Source organism: Bubalus bubalis, chromosome 9 (genome assembly GCF_019923935.1).
Source record: "Bubalus bubalis isolate 160015118507 breed Murrah chromosome 9, NDDB_SH_1, whole genome shotgun sequence".
In the NCBI taxonomy this organism is placed as follows: domain Eukaryota; kingdom Metazoa; phylum Chordata; class Mammalia; order Artiodactyla; family Bovidae; genus Bubalus; species Bubalus bubalis.
In genome coordinates this window covers 14,312,176-14,330,869 of record NC_059165.1, presented here as the reverse complement: position 1 = coordinate 14,330,869, position 18,694 = coordinate 14,312,176, and the positions used below count along the sequence as shown (strand labels likewise).

At 42.5% G+C, this 18,694-nt stretch overlaps 1 protein-coding gene across 2 annotated transcripts in view; it reads left to right on the top strand.

Annotated features, from left to right (window-relative positions):
* Positions 1-13,538: 13,538 nt before the first annotated feature.
* ERAP2 (endoplasmic reticulum aminopeptidase 2) overlaps positions 13,539-18,694 on the top strand; it is a 50,222-nt gene continuing 45,066 nt past the window's right edge. Inside the window, exons 1-2 of one of the 2 annotated variants that reach the window (XM_006064450.4) lie at positions 13,539-13,729; positions 16,212-16,906. In XM_006064450.4, coding sequence (XP_006064512.2) covers positions 16,350-16,906 — 557 coding nt within the window. In that variant the 5' untranslated portion in view covers positions 13,539-13,729; positions 16,212-16,349. Of the gene's footprint in view, positions 13,805-16,211; positions 16,907-18,694 lie in introns of both variants that reach the window. The other variant, XM_006064451.4, reaches the window with a different exon arrangement.

Sequence of the window (18,694 nt, the reverse complement as noted above, 5' to 3'; positions counted from 1 at the left end):
TGTACTACTGTTCAGATTATTCAAGACTTCTGGAGAAGTTGAGAGGCACCTAGAAAAAAAATTTCCAAACTGCAAAATGGTTACAAGATGTAAGAAAGACTGATCATTTAAATCATCTGTTCAGTTGGTTCCTTTCAGGACTAGGCAATTTTTTCTGCTCTGCTCTACAGATGATTACTATTTTCATAAAATGTGTCATTATTCTTTTCCTAGCTATCAAGTTACTCATGGCATGTATCACTTCTTGCTTCAAGTCTGCTGCCAACAGCACTGTTATACAACAATTGTACAGCAAACCAAGATGATTGATCAAGTCTATAATCTACAAAATGTTTCCCCATCAATACATCCTTCTCTGTGCTTGTCGGGCTTCCCAGGTGGCTCAGTAGTAAAGAATCTGCCTGCAAGTGGAGGAGATACAGGTTCTGTCCCTGGGTCTAGAAGATCCCCTGGAGGAAGGCATGGCTACCCACTCCAGTATTCTTACCTGGAAAATCTCATGCACAGAGGAGCCTGGTGGGCTACAGTCCATGGGGTTGCAAAGAGTAGGACATGACTTAGCAACTGAGCATGCTTGTTTACGATATTTGATTAATTTACTCAGTTCTAAAGTTCCATGATGAAAGAAAGTGAAAGTCACTCAGTTGTGTCCAACTCTTTGTGACCCTGGACTATACACTCCATGGAATTCTCTAGGCCAGAATACTGGAGTGGGTAGCCTTTCCCTTCTCCAGGGAATCTTCCCAACCCAGGGATCAAACTCAGGTCTCCCGCATAGCAGGTGGCTTCTTTACCAGCTGAGCCACAAGAGAAGCCCAAAAATACTGGAGTGGGTAGCCTATCCCTTTTCCAGGGCATCTTCCTGACCCGGGAATCGAAACAGGGTCTCCTGCATTGCAGATGGATTCTACCTACTGAGCTATCAGGAAAGCCCATGATGAAACAGTTTTATAAAACTGAATGGCTCTTAATTTAAAAGCAGCTTTACAGGGGGGGATTTATACTCTAATCCTGAATGAATGTTGTATTTTCATACCAGATGAGCCCTCTAATATGGCTCATTTAATGACTCACAGGAAAAATCACATTTCTACATTGAAGGATACTCTGCCTAAATGAAATCTCAGGCAAATAATTCAGCATTGGGATTTCTGGTTTAATCTCTGTTCATGACTTTACTATTGTTTTTGGCTATACTGATTGTGTTCTATATTATTTATAGAGTGATAATCCCTTGTGCTTTTTGATGTATATTTGCAACTCCAAATAAAATAATAATGTTTAAATGATCTGAAACTATTGATCATATGTATAGTTCTACTTAGGGTAATGGGCACACACAATGCACATATGGGATACACTTGGCATAAATTCTATTGGACATCCTAGAATTGAAAATCCAGTCCCTGGCAAGCATTGTATTATTAATAGTATAATCCCCAGAAGAAAGAAAGAAAAAACTGAACTATTAAGACCCAGCTTAGAGGGACATCATGGATTCATGATGGTAAGAAAGCACCCTGGCATCAAGGGACAAAATGTTTGATCACTTAAAACTTTCTATCCAAAGATTCATGCTCCAAAGGGGGGAAATAATGAGGAAAAATCATAAATTTCTCTGTGGCAGGACAATCAAACTAACTGTCAGAATTGAAACACACATAACATGCCTCCATTTGTGTCGGCCTTTTCAATACACTGTGTATATCTGTCCCTTCTCCAGGGGATCTTCCTGACCCAGGGATCAGATCCGGATCTCCTGCATTGCAGGCGGATTCTTTACCATGTGAGCCACCAGGGAAGCTCACAGGTTAACCAGACCTCCTCAAGGCAGGAGGCCAGAAGCAACCTTGGAGAAACATGATCCCTTTTTCCTAAGGCCAGCATTGTAATTTTTAAGATTAAAATTACTTTTTCATCCTGCACAGCAGGTTGCATTGACCTAAAGGCTTGCTCTGTATGTGCATACCTGACCAAAACATCTCTGATGAACTTTATGTATAACATTAACCTGTCAATGTGACTGAGAATTCTTTGTCTTGAAAATGTATAAAGTTGCGCCCCTAGCTTCTGACCAGTGGACGAACTCTCAGAGCTTCTGAGAGTCTGTCTCCCAAGTTATAACCACTAGTTTGACTTGAATAAAATTCTTTTTTCTTCTTAGCTTGATTGCTAATTGAATTTTCATTGACACACTCCTCTAGTGCAAACCACTTGCTCTAAGCTGGCAATTTAGCAATCTCATCTCTTAGGGAAAAAAAATTCCCATCTCTATCACTTTGCTCATTTTGTATCATTTCCCTTTTCAAATTCTTATCTTTCTTTAAGGCCCAGTTTATACTCTCTCATCTCCTCAAAGCCTTCTTTGAGCCCAGGTATGTTGCAAATTCTGTACTATAAAGTCCTAAGGCAAGGGTCAAGGGCCTAGACAGTACTGTATTTCTTACTGTAGTCGTCTCTACCTCCCTTCCCCAAATTCCAAAACTTAGCAAACTTTCAAAAACGTTTCTTGATCATATAAAAGAAGAAATGAATGAAGAAAGGCCTTCAAATATTTCAAGAGATAGAAAAACTAGTCCTGGTACACTTGCTTCTGCTCAGATGAGTGCTGAGCCCTTAGCCGTGTCTGACTCTGTGCGACCCCGTGGACTGCAGCCCACCAGGCTCCTCTGTCCATGGGATTCTCCAGGCAAGAGTACTGGAGTGGGGTGCCATTGCCTTCTCCAGGGGAGCTTCCTGACCCAGGGATCGAACCCCCGTCTCTGACATTGGCATACAGATTCTTTATCACTGAGCTGCCAGGGAAGCCCCATTTTAAGATACAGTGTTCCAAAATACTATTGAAAATTAGGGTAAAAAAAACCCAGAAAACAAAACAGAGAAGCTTACAAGTAGTTGCTTCTGGAAAATGTGACTGGAAGAAGGAAGGAGAAGAGAGCATTTCCATTGCTTTTCATTGTGACTTTTCTACTATAAATACTTGATTTTTCTTACCATGTGCATATATCGCTGTGGTTTTTAAAATGTGGAAGCATTCATGCACATTCACACTCAAATGTACAAGATGCATCAAATAGGCACAAGGATTGTTTCACTCCCTGGATGACCCTAATACAGCATTTTGCCAAAATGTAAACACAGTAAGCACCTGTTAAATAATGTTGCCACCCTCGCTTGTATTTTAGTAAGGTTTGACACTGTTATTTGACACTGTTACCTTCCAAAGCAATTATGATTGCCTTATTAATACGGTAACTGAGCTAAACATTATTTAATTTATGCCAAATACATCAGCCCCTGACTCTTTGTGTTTTCACTTAGATTATCAAACAAATGCTCCTTCTTCTCTCAAAGTAATACCCTGTATTCTCAGAACTTCAAGGAAAATGAATGTACACTGAAAACGACATGTTTCTCAGTACAAAAAAAAAAAAAAAGATGATAGTGATAAAGTTTTCAGGTTACTTTGCTACCTTTTGTATGCATCAGTTCAGTTCAGTTCAGTCTCTCAGTCGTGTCCGACTCTTTGAGAACCCATGAATCACAGCATGCCAGGCCTCCCTATCACAAACTCCCGGAGTCCACTCAAACTCATGTCCATCAAGTCGGTAATGCCATCCAGCCATCTCATCCTCTGTCGTCCCCTTCGCCTCCTGCCCCCAATCACTCTCAGCATCTGAGTCTTTTCCAATGAGTCACATCTTCGCATGAGGTGGCCAAAGTACTGGAGTTTCAGCTTTAGCATCAGTCCTTCCAATAAACACCCAGGGCTGATCTCCTCTAGAATGGACTGGTTGGATCTCCTTGCAGTCCAAGAGACTCTTTAGAGTCTTCTCCAACACCACAGTACAAAAGCATCAATTCTTTGGCGCTCAGCTTTCTTCATAGTCCAATTCTCACATCCATACATGACTACTGGAAAAACCTTAGCCTTGACTAGATGGACTTTTGTTGGCAAAGTAATGTCTCTGCTTTTGAATATGCTATCTAGGTTGGTCATAACTTTCCTTCCAAGGAGTAAGTGTCTTTTAATTTCATGGCTGCAGTCACCATCTGCAGTGATTTTGGAGCCCCAAAAAATAAAGTCTGACACTGTTTCCCCATCTATTTCCCATGAAGTGATGGGACCAGATGCCATGATCTTCATTTTTTGAATGTTGAGCTTTAAGCCAACTTTTTCACTCTCCTCTTTCACTTTCATCAAGAGGCTTTTTAGTGCCTCTTCACTTTCTGCCATAAGGGTGGTGTCATCTGTGTATCTGAGGTTATTGAGATTTCTCCCGGCAATCTTGATTCCAGCTTGTGCTTCTTCCAGCCCAGCGTTTCTCATGATGTACTCTGCATAGAAGTTAAATAAGCAGGGTGACAATATATAGCCTTGATGAACTCCTTTTCCTATTTGGAACCAGTCTGTTGTTCCATGTCCAGTTCTAACTGTTGCTTCCTGACCTGCATATAGGTTTCTCAAGAGGCAGGTCAGGTGGTCTGGTATTCCCATCTCTTTCAGAATTTTCTACAGTTTATTGTGATCCACATAGTCAAAGGCTTTGGCATAGTCAGTATGCATCAAGTTGGTACAAATTGCTTGGAAACATTCTAGCAAATGATAAACAGAAATCATATTTCAGGGTTTAAGGTTATTTTTCACAAAACATAATTGTAAAGCAAAATGTTAAAAGTCAATTAATTATAAAAGGGACTTATCGAAGCTCTTATAGGGATACAATGCTTTGAAATGGAATTCTGTTTTCGGTAAGCTATATTTTATCTGATCACTTGGATTTGGATGTTTTGAAGATGCAATTTCAGTAGTAACTTCCTTAGAATATTGGAAAGGTTTAATAGGTTGTGCAAGAGAACTATATATATTTTTTCAAAGTGATTTACTTAGGTGTAGGCTAAAACTTTAAACATTTTCTTAGCAGCCGTCCAATTCATGGAACCATGTGTGTGTTCAGTGATAATCTTATTGATATATGGAAAACGAGCCTAGTAATTTGAGAGACATTTAGGAAGGAGCAGAGAGCCAAAAACACCAAGAACAAATCCATAAAAGAGAAAGCGTATGCAAGCACGTCACACTCAGAGAGCTTCAAGGACCAAAGAGAGCTGGGTAAGCAGTATCCTGACAAGCACAAGAATCTTTCTCCTTTGCTTCCAGTCACCTGCCTATGCTGCTGATCATAGGAAAGATCCAGAGAAAAACAGGAGGTGGAAAAAAATGAAAAGAAGAACATAAAATTATTGAAGGCAATGCAAATTAGCTTTTTAATTATTATTAATACAAGGAGGAGGAAAAAGAAGAAAAAGGTAAATTCTTGTCAACTTTTTTAATATCAAAAAAGCATATCTGGAGATAAAAATAAAAGGTATATTTCTCTCCAGAAGAAAAAGAATCCTGGATTACAGCTAATACTGTATTTCAGTATTTCACCTTTGTTCTCTGTTTCCAGAACTCTTTCTATGGGTCTTTTAGGCAATAATTACAAGTACAGCGGGGGTGACACGAGTGTGGTCCCTGAGATAATGCTGGGTTTTCTTGCCTTGAACTGACATGTGACCTCCTCAATCCTCCTTATTATCTTCAAAACAAGTGAAATTCTTATCCAAACAGTGCAAAAGGTCTCTGAATATTCTTGCAGACACAGGAAAAATCATTCAAGATCTGCAATTTGTAGAAAACTTTCTACTTAAAAAATGTGGTTAAAGCACCCAACCAGGACAGGTTTGAAGGGAGGTCCAATTCTTTCATTTCTAATGTCCCCACAGATATAAAGAAAGCTGGAATTCCAAAGCACAGTTATTCAAGTATCCAAGTTACATGTAGTAGTAAACTCCTGTAAGTTCTGATCCCTAGTTCTCAAGCTCACATGTCAAAAATCCAAGCCTATAAATCTGATTATCTTGGGTCTGGGTTGTACACTAGATGAATGCGTCTAACTGTTTTTAGGATTGTGTGATTTCCATAGGATGTATGTTTGCCTGAAGAATGATCCTCTGCAGTTATAACTGTCACCACTAGGTGACGCTACCGCTGCTTTTGGTCTCCTCTCAAGAGAATTTGTTGCTTGGCTACTGGATGACATTGATGTGAAATTTAGGGTTGCTTTGTTCTGAGAGCAAGGTGACAAGTCTATTTTGCTAATTTCAGTAAGCTCAAAGGGCTAAGTATTGAAGTACACATAAATGGCCTTAACACTAACACATGACTTCTCTGTTAGATAAATTTATTAAAAATAAATAATTTTCCTACTGTACATTCCCTACTCTACACTGACTAGTTTTATACCAATTACTGATTTGGGGGATATATAAACAAGATATATCAGGAGAAAGAGCTAACTTCTAATTCCTCTTGGATAAAACAGAGAATTTGCTTACTTAACATAATTTCAGAAGTGTAACCATAAGCCCACTCACTTTTACATGATTTACAGATTTACTAGAGGGAACAGGTAGACTGAGAATTCCCATAAAAGAAGGTGGCAGGAGCAATCCAGCTGCAAGGACTGAGGGCAGGGTGTTTGTAGCTGCAATGGCAGATGAAGGACATGGTTACCTGATTTTCTGGAGAGTTCAGAGAGAGAGCTGAAGGAGGTGATGAGTTGAGTTAGGAAAGACTAAACTTGAGTGGGATAAAAACTACTCAGTCTTCCGACCATCAGCTTTGGGGAGCTATTATAAAGTAATCAGACAGCTAGTCAGATTGAAACAGTTCTGGTAAATGAGGATGGTATCCAAGTAAAAGTTCTTGTAAGAGCCTTTCTGAGACTTAGGGAAGTTGGGGGAGTGGGCTGGGAGGGACCAACCTCCTCCCACTGAAGACAACAATAACACTGACAAAATTTATGAAAACATCTTTAAAGCATCAGAGACTAAGAATTACCAAGCTAAGATTCACACACACACAAACCCTGCACCGCCTGGCATCCAAAATAAAGCAAACTCCTTCCCATCAACCTCGGCTCTTTATGGGCTTTTGAGCAGTGAGCAGCCAGGCCCCATTTTCGGTTACCCTGGGACACAGTGTGATACTTTCGGATCTTGCCTTTAAGATTTGTTCCATGGGGACTTCCCTGGTGGTGCACTGGATAACCATCGGCCATGGGACTTGATCCCAGGTAGGGGAAGATCCCACTTGCAGCCGAGCTACTGAGCATGAGAACCACAACTCCTGAAACCCGTGTGCCTAGAGCCCTGTGCCCCCAAGACAGTAGCTCCCCGCCCCCCACCACTCACCGCAACCAGAGAAAACCCTCCCGCGGCAATGAAGACCAGGGGCAACCAAAAATTAATTTTTTAAAAAATGATTTGTTTGATGGGACCAAAGCAGGGCTTTGTCTAGAGCTAACTGCTCCCCAGACAAGGCGATGGCACCCCACTCCAGTACTGTTGCCTGGAAAATCCCATGGACGGAGGAGCCTGGTGGGCTGCAGTCCACGGGGTCGCTAGGAGTCGGACACGACTTAGCGACTTCACTTTCACTTTCATGCATTGGAGAAGGAAATGGCAACCCACTCCAGTGTTCTTGCCTGGAGAATCCCAGGGACAGAGGAGCCTAGTGGGCTGCCGTCTATGGGGTCGCACAGAGTTGGACACGACTGAAGCGACTTAGCAGCAGCAGCGACTGCTCCCCACTGCTGAGACAAGACCCTTCTGGGTACTTTACCTGCGGGCCCCGCAGATCTTGAGGTTCTCCAGTTTGACCGGTGGATGCAGGTCCTTCCACTCCCCAAGCTCTGGGCTGGAGCGGCGTAGGAGCCACAGCCTCTACTCTTTCTAATGGCTCAGCCTCGGGCTGTTTTCCGCACATGTTTGTGCAGCTCAGTGATCAGCTGAATACGCAAAGGGAGCGGGTCTCCCAAGTGCTGGCTCTCTCCCTTCCTCGCTCTCGTGTCTCAGTCTCCGTCTCTCTTCCCTCCTCTCCTCTCTCCCTGTCTGGTCTCTCTCTCTTCTCAGTCTCTTTCTCCCTCCTCTCCGTCTCTCTCCTCTCCTCTCTCCGTCTGTCTCTCTGTCCTCTGTCTGGTCTCTCTCCTCTCCTCTCCTCTCTCTGTCTCTCTCTCCAGCTCTGTCCTCTCTGGATCCGTCCTGTGAACTCCTCGGCCTCCCAGACCCAGTTGCTCTCCCTCAACCTGACAGTTGCGGCCCTGAACGCCTTTCTGTGCATCTTTTGGGGATCGCTGCCTGCACTTACCTGAAAACTGTCTTTTATCCATTTTGGGGGTGGGGGTGAGGTGGTGTTTAAAGTGAGAGGGTAAATCCATGTCCCTACTCGTTAAAGGCCAGAGTAGAAGTTCTTATAAACTTTTAAGTCTTCTTAGTAGTGGGAAGCCAAGCAATACTCATTTACATCAGTTGGTTTTATCAGTTGGAAGCATAAAATCTTTCTTTCAAAATAAAGTATGTAACAAGCACAGAATCACTGGCTTATTTTGCAACATTGTTTCTTGTTTGAAAATGTATCATCAGTTATTTAGATAATCTTTCACTTCTGGAAAATGCCAGAAGGACCAGAAATTTTCAGTTGTTTATTCAATAAAAATTTAAAATGTGGGTACAGTCACCCATCAGCACACCTGGGGCTTTGGTTCCAGGAGCCCCACAAACACCAAGACAGTGCAGTACTCAAGTCCCTGCTATGAAATAGTATCACAAAGACCACAGTCAGCCCCCAGGACCTGCATGCAGGCTTCACGTCCAGGCACTCACCCACCGGTGTATCACTCATGATTCAAAGTCAGGCTTGCTTAATTTGTGTTCTACTTCAGCAATGCAAGATTGTTTTTATTGTTGCAGCCTTCTATTGTTGTGTAAATGTTGTGTAAGACTTAACTAAAGCTCTACATTTTTGAAAAACCGTCTATCAGTTACTGACTTAAAATTCTACCATTATGCCCATTTAATCTTCTGCTGAAGCTGAATTTTTGAAAAACTATAAAATGCTTTCACAATAAAATGTACCACCTTGTATTTTGCATAGACCCTGGGTCTTTGTGGTATCAGAAACCTTTTTTTCTTTATTAAAACTTTTAAAACCATGTTATAGATTCTGACGTCATTTTATTTGAAGTTGTACAGAGACATAGCAATAATTCCATGAAGTGCTTTCAACAGAGTTTTAGAGATCCTTTTGAAAAGAAGTGAGAGGCAGAGAAGAGGAAGTGGTTTTAAGCCCGTAAGTTGGCGGGTGTTCAGCATGATACCATCTAGCCTGGACAAATGCAGAGCTGTGTTCAGGGGAGGAAATTCAATGGCAGAAAGCGAGGAGGAGATTCAGGGACATCACATTTGTCAGGAGGCCATTTATCATTTCACTTATCCTGAACTCTCCCCACCTGCAACACAGGCAGCACTAGAAAATAATCTTTAAGGCATCTGGGTGTCTGAAATAGTGTCCAGCTAGCTTCATTTGCTGATTTTTCACCTTGCAGCCCTGTAGAAGGGACAGTCTGGACACAGGTCTAGGGAGAAAGCTGAGGATGTCTGAAGGTAACAACAAAAGGCAAATAAAAATTTGATTATAATGTGGAACCTGGAATAAACATTGCATAATATCCTTAACAATTCAGCAACATGGGAGTATTTGTTACCTTTCATTTGCCTCAAGGGCAGCACTTTACTACAACCCAACAGAATCACTGGTTATTGTTATTAAGGTAGCTGATACACGTCAACAAGTTTAAAGTTTATTTTATAAAACATTTATAAACTGTCTTCCACATTACCTCAAATTGATTCCAATAGACAATGCCTGCATGCATGCTAAGTCGCTTCAGTCATGTCCGACTCCGTGTGACCCCATGGACAGCAGCCCACCAGGCTCCTCTGTCCTCAGGATTCCCCAGGCAAGAACACTGGAGTGGGTTGCCATTTCCTTCTCCAAATAGACAATAATCCTATGTAATAATTAGGAAAGTATTCATGCCTCTAATTTAGAAAAGAAATGATTTATTTTCAGAAGATGGCTTTAAGTCCAATTCTCTTGATTCTAGGTCCAGTTTGTAATTAAAAATTTGGGTCACTATGATTCTAAATCTATTGGGGATACCCTAAGGGGATAGAAATAGCTGTGATTTTCATAGGAAAGATTTCCATTAAAATTAATTAAAAAAAAAAAAACTTTGAGCATTTTGAAAAATAAGTGTTTCACCTTTTTGGAAACTTTGACTCACTCACTCTCGCCCGTTTGTTGAGGGCCTCCGCCGTACGCGATGCTCTGAGAGGTGCTGGAGAGGGGTGCAGGCATAGTGCTTGCCCCCAGGCTTCTTCAGGAGTTGATAGTTTAAGGAAGGACATGAAGAACAAGCGTCAGAGTGTGAAGTAAGGGCCAATGGAACTGACTCAACAAGTGCCTGCAGTTAGGGACTGGAATGGAAGCAATTGTCACTTCCAAGGTCACTTCCTGGAGGAGGCATTTGCCTGGCAATGAGAAGTTTACACAGGGGACATTGAGAAAGATGAACTGCTCACAGTGGCAGCCTCAGTAAAGGTGAGGGAACACTGGGTTCGCGCAGAAATGGAAAGTTCCCTGGTTTACCTGAAACAAAGGGCATGCATAGGACAATCCAGAAAGAAAAAAACAAAAAGTATTGCAAATGCACTCACCTGTCCAGCAGGTGAAACACATTTCACCTTTTATGTGTTTCCTGAAGGTCTCATACCCCAGGCTCTGCTCTAGACTCTGGGTGTTAAGTGGCAAGCAGAGCAGACAAACTCCCTGCCAGCAAGGAGCTCTTGTTCTAGAGGCATGCTGCTGCCAAGCTGTGCTCCGTCGTGTCTGACTCTTTGCGACCCTATGGTCTGTAGCTCACCAGACTCCTCTGTCCATGGGATTTACCAGGGAAGAATTCTGGAGTGGGTTGCATTTCCTCCTCCAGGGGATCTTACTGACCCAGGGACTGAACCCAGGTCTGCCGCTTCTCTGGCATTGCAGGTGGATTCTTTACTGCTGAGCCACCTGGGAAGCCCATGTTCTAGTGGTGAGACAAATAAAACAAATAAATGAATACATAGTTACTCAGGAATAAGAGAGCAAGCTAATGGATAGACGCTGGATAGTGGCAGGGGTGGATTGAAGACTGCTACTCTTTTTAGAGCCAAAAAGGAGAGTCTCTGAGCAATAGACAGATCAGAAGACCAGAAGGAAGTGGTATGTGAATTCTATGCGGCAAATACCCAAAGTTTATTCTCTTATCAGGAAATTAAAGGATTAGAAACCCTTTTTGGTGAGAAATAGTTTTAAATAATACACTATGAAGTCACCTGGACCCTACTCATCTTCCTCTTCTGGAACTCAGTAGCTCAATCTGACAGCCTCTTCTCTCCATTCTCTGTCATCACTCCCATTCTCACAGGTAGGGGAGAGTTCTGAGCGCACACAGACAAACACGACTGGGCTGGGTCTGGTGACAAAGTCACAGAACCACTCCCAGCTTGCTACACTTCCTCATCCCCCCCCCCCCACCACAAAATGAGACTTCCAAGAACTGGCACCAAGGGCCAGTTGACCCCAGTCTTCCCTGTGGCTCAGAGGGTAAAGAATCTGCCTGCAATGAGGGAGACCCAGGATCGATCCCTGGGTGGGGAAGATCCCCTGGAGCAGAGAATGGCAATCCACTCCAGTAATCTTGCCTGGAGAATCCCACAGACGAAGGAGCCTGGTGGGCTACAGTCCGTGGGGTTGCAGAGTCAGACACGACTCAGTGACGAACACTTACCCCAGTCACCTGTTTCCCTCCTCCGCCCTGCCCCGTGGTTCCCCTTTAGCCATAGGAAATTCCACTCTGAGGGATTCCGTTCAGGCCTGTGCCTCTGGCCCCAAGTATAGGCCACCTCCTTGGTTTTGCTCCTTCTGCTTTATTAGGGTTGGAATGATAAAATATAAAAAGAGGAAAGAAATGAATGCTTGAGAGCTAAGTAGGATTTAACCATGGTAGGATTTGAATGTCAAACCAAAGCACAGGTTACATACAGAGACGCACCACGGAGAAGGCATGAAAACCAGTGTGTGAAGGAGGCCTAAGGACAACAGGAGCCAAGCCTGTTACATTTCACGTGAGAAAACGTGTGTGTGTGTGGCCCTTTAATGTACTAGGATCTAAACAAAACCCCAGACAAGCCTTGTAAGAGGTCCGGTGGCCTTTAGGCTGCCAGAGGGCCACACACCATCTCTACACGGGAACTGCCCCTGTGTGTGAACAGGGGAAGAACCCATGGAAAGGTTAGGCACAGGGGCATGGCGTGATCAAGTGAGTGTGTGAGTGTGAGTGCGTGAGAGTCGCTTAGTCGTGTCCAACTCTTTGTGACCCCATAGAAGGCAGCCCACCCGGCTCTTCTGTCCATGGAATTCTCCAGGCAAGAAGACTGGAGTGGGTTGCCATTTCCTTCTCCACATGGCATGATCAAGCAGTGTCTGAAATAATCTGCTGCCCGGCACCATGTAGGCCATTGTGAGGAGTGATGAGGGCATGGTCTGCTTTCATGATTGTGGAGAACAATTTTTTATGTTGGATACAAAAAGATTAAGAAGGAAGAATCAACAGAAGTTGGTAGCAAACCAGAGTGGAGCAGAATCAAAACAGCAATATGGTCCAAATGATGGACAGCGGCGGAAGACGTGAAGCAGATGAAGCTAAAGCAAAAGGCTCCAGTCTGGGGAAAGAAGACAACGTGTGAGTTGTTAGCAGAACATCCGTGCCAAGGCCGTCCACCGGGCTGTTGGAATTGCAGCAGCAGAACCTGGAAGGAGAGACTGGGAGAGAGAGGTGGGATGGTTGAGGGTAAATGAGAAAACTCCTTAATGAACATATTCTCTGAGGGAAAGAGTAAAGTGAGACAAGAGCAGAGAACAGAGGCTTTTTCTCTGTGGAAGGCACATACACAGGGTGGAGAGGAAGAGAAGACTCATGAAAGATGGGGAGACGTAAAGGTGGGACACAGCCCCTTTATGCCCAGGAGGCAGGCAGTTTACAGACGGAGGGAAGGGGGTCTAGCACCTCTGTTAAAGGCCATTAAACCTGGCTGGGAGCTACCCTTTCCAAGTGGCTGGACCAAAGTCAGATTTGTTATCTTTTCCAAGTGGGTGGACAAAGGTCAGATTTCACGGTAATATGGTATGGAGAAATTAACTGAGAACACAGAGTCAGTCCGGCTCTCCTGCCCCACAGTCTCACAGCCTCATACCTTATGTTCTGTAAACAGCAGTATTGCTGACCTTGGTAGCAATGGGCCTGCGTGCCCCTTTGGCCACGGGCCACTTTTGTCTGTGTTAGTATACCAACGTTCTTTGAAAACTCACTGTTGCTGCTGCTACTGCTGCTGCCCGGAGAAAATAAACATGTGTGCAGTCCCCACAGCTCCTGAGTCTTCTTCCAACTTCCCTGGTCATGCCTTATCTACCCTGGGTTCAGTAAAGAGTGAGAGTGGCAAGACATAGGGACACAGCATGGGGAGGAATTCAATATCATGTCTTAAAATAACCCAGCATCAAAATAAAACAAAGCTAGGTTCTGAAGGTTTTGCACCTGGGGACATGGGGGTGGGGAAGATTAAACAGCAAGAGAAGCAGCCGCTGGGGTATTGGAGTCCTATCTGGCCTTGCCGTGGTCTGGCTTTTACTCTGAAGCTGCTTGTTAATTACAGTTATGCAAAGTTCTGAATCCTGCCGGAACAGAAAGTGAAAGCAGAAATAAGTTCCCCTCCATTCAAATCTGCAACGACGTGGATTGAGGTAACACAGCAACATTTCTCTTGAATCTGTCTTAAAATCCTCATCTTTCAGTGAAAATAATGACCTGAACTGAAGGTATAAAACTTCTGTGTTGAGGAGCTCTTGTAATCTAAGCCGGGGATCTGGGGAAGGTGGGTGTATCTGGTACTGCTGTTTTAGGACGAATGTGCAGTTAGGATGAGATTTAAGAATCCATTTGACTGACTCGCTCTGTTTTGGAGAGTCTCTTAGCTTTTCCCAAATGTTTGCTGCAGTTCTTGGATCTTCTATCTCCGTGTATTTTGTTCAATACAGCAAAGCACCATATAAGGGAAACTCCACTGACAAGTGGGCCAAGAGCTACATTTCAGTCCTGATTCTGCTTCAGACTTCCTGTTTGATTCTGGGAGACACACTCACCCTCAGTTTCTTTATCTCACTGAGATCTCGTAGTAGCCAGCCTTTAAAATTCTTACCAGTTCTAAAGTTAAAGGCCACATCAGTAAATATTGAGGCCTTTCTCTCTCCTCTTACCAAAAAAGAAATATATGTATATATATACTTTTCCTTTGGTGTGTCTGCTACACGTGGGGGAGAGGCTCCATAATTTAGGCCAGAGAATGTGTTATAATAATTACAATAATTTAATGTTTAACATTCATTACATGCTTTCTGTATGCTAGTTGCTATGCTGTACCAAATTCTTCATGTGAATTATTTCACTTAATTCTCCCAATGTTAGTGTAAATCATTACACTATTTTAGAGGTGAGGAAACTGATGCTAAAATAAAAATCAGAAAATTTGCCCAAGATCATTCAGCATAAGTACAATGACGCTAGAATTGGAACCCTTGCACTCTGATTCCCAGGCCTGGGACCTAACAAACAAGTTATTTCATTTTTTAAATCATCAGAAATTCAAGCTAATTGACCAGTTATGGTTTTATGTATCAGAGGCCCTTGAAACATCGGGATTTGGTAGCAATAATTTAATACTTGTCTAAAAAAGAGGGCAGAAGTGTTGTTTTTCAACCATATTTAACCATTATTTTCTTTGCTTCTTCACTAATATTTGTTGATCTGGATTAATATTGCAAATTGCAGTAACTCTTTAGATAATTAATTCAAGAGAATATGTTACTGATTTGAAAAAAGGACATGGAAAGAGAGCCATTCATGGGTTTAAGGTGAAGCAGGGAGGAGGTAAATAGAGGCAAATGTTTTCAACATTTGCCCACATCATTTCATGAGTGTGTCTGGACATCTGAAAGTAAGCTGCACAGGTGTCTCTATTTCGTCTTATAAGTCACGAAGAATATTCAATATTCTTGGGATACTAGATGTTAATATCTAGATACTACACATGGGGGAGAAGTTCCACAATTTAGGCCATAGAATGTGAGTTATAATAATCACAATAATTTAATGTTTAACATTCATTACATGCTGGGTATAATGAACTAAATACCTAAATTATTTAGTGGTGGGTGTCAGAACTGAATACCTAAACTACAACGTATATTGTTTGTCCTTATTTTATATGTTTTCTAGTGTTACCCTTCTAATGAGAAGAAATTGCCTTAGTTTTATTTACAGAGGCAGTGAGTTCAATTTGATTTGTGTTTTCAAAGGTAGCCTGTGATGAAGACCAAAGTAACTTAACATTAGTTAACAGCTTAATAATTACTTAATAATAACTTAATAATCAGTTTGAATATTATAAATCCAAGCTTATTTCCATGGTTTTTGATATATTGGAAATAAACTGAAATAAAAGTTTAGCTTTAACAGTATTCTGTATACCAGCAACTTCACTTGCTCAGTCGTGTCTGACTCTTTGCAACCCTGTGGACTGTAGCCCACCAGGCTTCTTTGTCCATGGGATTCTCCAGGCAAGAAGACTGGAGTGGGTTGCCATTTCCTTCTCCAGGGGCTCTTCCTGACCCAGGGATTGAACCCAGGTCTCCCATATTGCAGGCAGACGCTTTAACCTCTGAGCCACCAGGGAAGTCTCTACAGAATAGGGCCATTCAGCCAACCTTATTTATCAAAAGAGGTGAAATTCAATGCCATTAATGATAGTAATATCTAGTATCCCAAGAATATTCACTATTCTTCATGACTTATTAAGACGAAATAGAGACGGCTGTGCAGTTTACTTTCAGATGTCCAGACACACTCATGACACGATGTGGGCAAATGTTAAAAACGTTCAGCATGCAATGTCTTACACACCTACCATCTCTTCATTGCACAGGAATGCAGAGGGGATTCCACAGATGCAATTTTAAGGCAGAGTCCTTTCATTTGAGTTCTAAAAATGTTTATTTGTAATAACCAGATGATAGCTCACTTTCTACTTTATTTTGTGGAGATTTGGCCTCATTATGACAAAGTAGATTTTCCCCTTTCACATATATCCTTTTGTTGTTTTAAGGTTTTATTTATGAATTGAAATGTTTTTATTTTCATGCTATACATGCTTAATTTTTTTCTTTCTAGATTAAATCTGTTTATTGAAACATATTGTTCGGATCCTGAATGACCTAACTGGAGCCAACACGGTGCTATGGAGGACTATTAGATTTAGCCTGAACATTTGTCTTCCGGAAAATTGATTTAGTATTCTATTCCTCTGTCATGGCTAATTCATGCAGAAAATTAATATTTAATATTTACATAGTATTTTACTGCTCAGCAGTCATCATGCCCCAAATATGTATTTGTTCTCAGTTCACAAGTTCACCTATTGATCAGTTCAATAAGGACCCCAAGGCTTTTCCAGTAGCCACCAATGGGGAAATATTTCCTTGGCATGAGCTAAGGCTCCCCACTGTGGTCATTCCCCTCCACTATGACCTTCTCATTCACCCAAATCTCACCTCCCTGGACTTTGTTGCATCCGAGAAGATTGAAGTCTTGGTTCGAGATGCTACCCAGTTCATCATCTTGCACAGCAAAGATCTTGAAATCGTAAATGCCTCTCTTCAGTCAGAGGAGGATGTGAGATACAGGAAACCAGGGGAAAGCCTAACTGTTTTGAGTTATCCTGCTCATCAGCAAATTGCCCTGCTGGTTCCAGAGAAACTTAGGGCTGACCTGAGATACTCTGTGGCTATTGACTTCCAGGCCAAGCTAGCTGATGGTTTTGAAGGCTTTTATAAAAGCACGTACAGAACTCTTGGTGGTGAAACAAGGTAAGAGGCAGCTCCAATTGTTTACCGTCTTTTGTAATACTTTCCTTATGGGTTATGTCTCTACCAGTAGCCATTTATGAAAAGTCAAAAAACACCTGGAAAATTCAGAAGGAGAAGCTCTGCCATTCCTAAAGTAAGTCACGATAAAGATGAAACGACAGAACGCAGAGGCATAAATTGCTAGAGGAAAAATAACCAACAGGAAAGGCCAGTATTTGACTATGACAAGATTGACATGCTTATCTGCTAGGGGAAATGATCTGTGCAGAGAGAGCTAAAGTATGGAAGGCTTCTCAAAGACGGTGAGCCTAGATCTGAGACCAAAAGGAAATGTGCGTAAGATTTGGGTTAGGAGGGAGGAAGTGAGATCATGTACTTCGCCCAAAAACAGCATAACTCAGATCTAGAAGGCAGGAACAAGTTAGTTTGGAGAACTGAGAAATATAGTCTATTCCATCAGCTCATACTGAACACATGCTATGTGCCAGCACCATTCCAGGCACTGAGTGTACAGTAGCGAGATATAGATGAGGAGTTTGGAATAATTTAGCTGAGTGGTCAGAGAAGTTCTTGCTATGGAGGAAGTATACTTAAACTGAGATCTGAACTTTTTTTTAAAGGAGACAATCCTGAAGACACCTAAGTGCACAGTGTTCCCAGGAAAGGCATCAGCAAGTGCAAAGTCTGTAAGGCAGGAGTAATTGAGAGATGAAGGCCAGCGAGGGTGAGGGAGACATGTAGAGGAGAGAGAGGTCAGATCATGCAGAGACTTAGAGCCTCTTGTGTTAGGCTTTGACTCAGGGACCATGGGAAGTCATTGGAGAGTTCTGATGTGATGTATGTTTTATAAAGATAACGTGTATGTTGATGGTAGATTATAGAGAGGAAAAGGTAGAAGCAAACTCGTCTTTCAGGAGGTTGTTGCAGTTGTTCTTGTTCGGGTCAGAAAGGATGTTGGTTTGGACTGGCTGGTGGTGCTTCTTATGAAATGACTGAATTCAGCATTTGTTCCAAAGAAGGGTAAAATAGAATTTGCTGACACTGGTTATGTAAGGCAAGAGGAATCAATGATGCTTCATGGGGGTGGGGGGATGACTGACTTGGCTGTCCAGGGCTAGGGTCCATCTCAGGGGTAAAAAGGAGTCTGGTTTTGGTGTTCTCCTCTTTTTTTCAGCTGCTTTCAATTGCCAATTTGAGAACCCCCAGTACAATGGCTTTGGCATACAGGGGGAAGGGGGTGTCTTTCTCATGCAACAAGAAATCTGGAAGCAGAGCCTCCCAGGTTTGCTCCAAAGTTCACTAATATTATCCAAGACCTAGACTCCTTTTAACTTTCTGCTTAGCCATCTTTGGTAGATGACTTTCCTCTTAATACAAGATGATTCCTGCACCTCTAGGTATCAAGTTCACATTCCAGGCAGGAAAACAGGGAAATGGGAAAGAGAAAAATGCTAAAAGAAACATTCCAGTTGAGTCTGACACCTTTTCCCAAGCTTTCTCATCCAGTAATTTCAACTAGATCAGAACAAGTTATGTGCCCACCAAGCTGCAAGAGAATCTGGAGAAATGATTCTTTTATCCAGAGACATTGCCTTCCTGAACGAAATCAGGATTCTGCTGAAACTGAAGAAGGGGAATGGGTATTGGTAGGTGATTTTAGCAGCTCAGTGTCTCCTGCCACAGTGTCTCCTCTCCCCTTCCCCACCCCAGATGCTTACTGCCCTCTGGGACTCACGCATGCACCCCACAGCCCCCAGCAGTCCACTGAGGACAGCCCGTCCCCAGCCC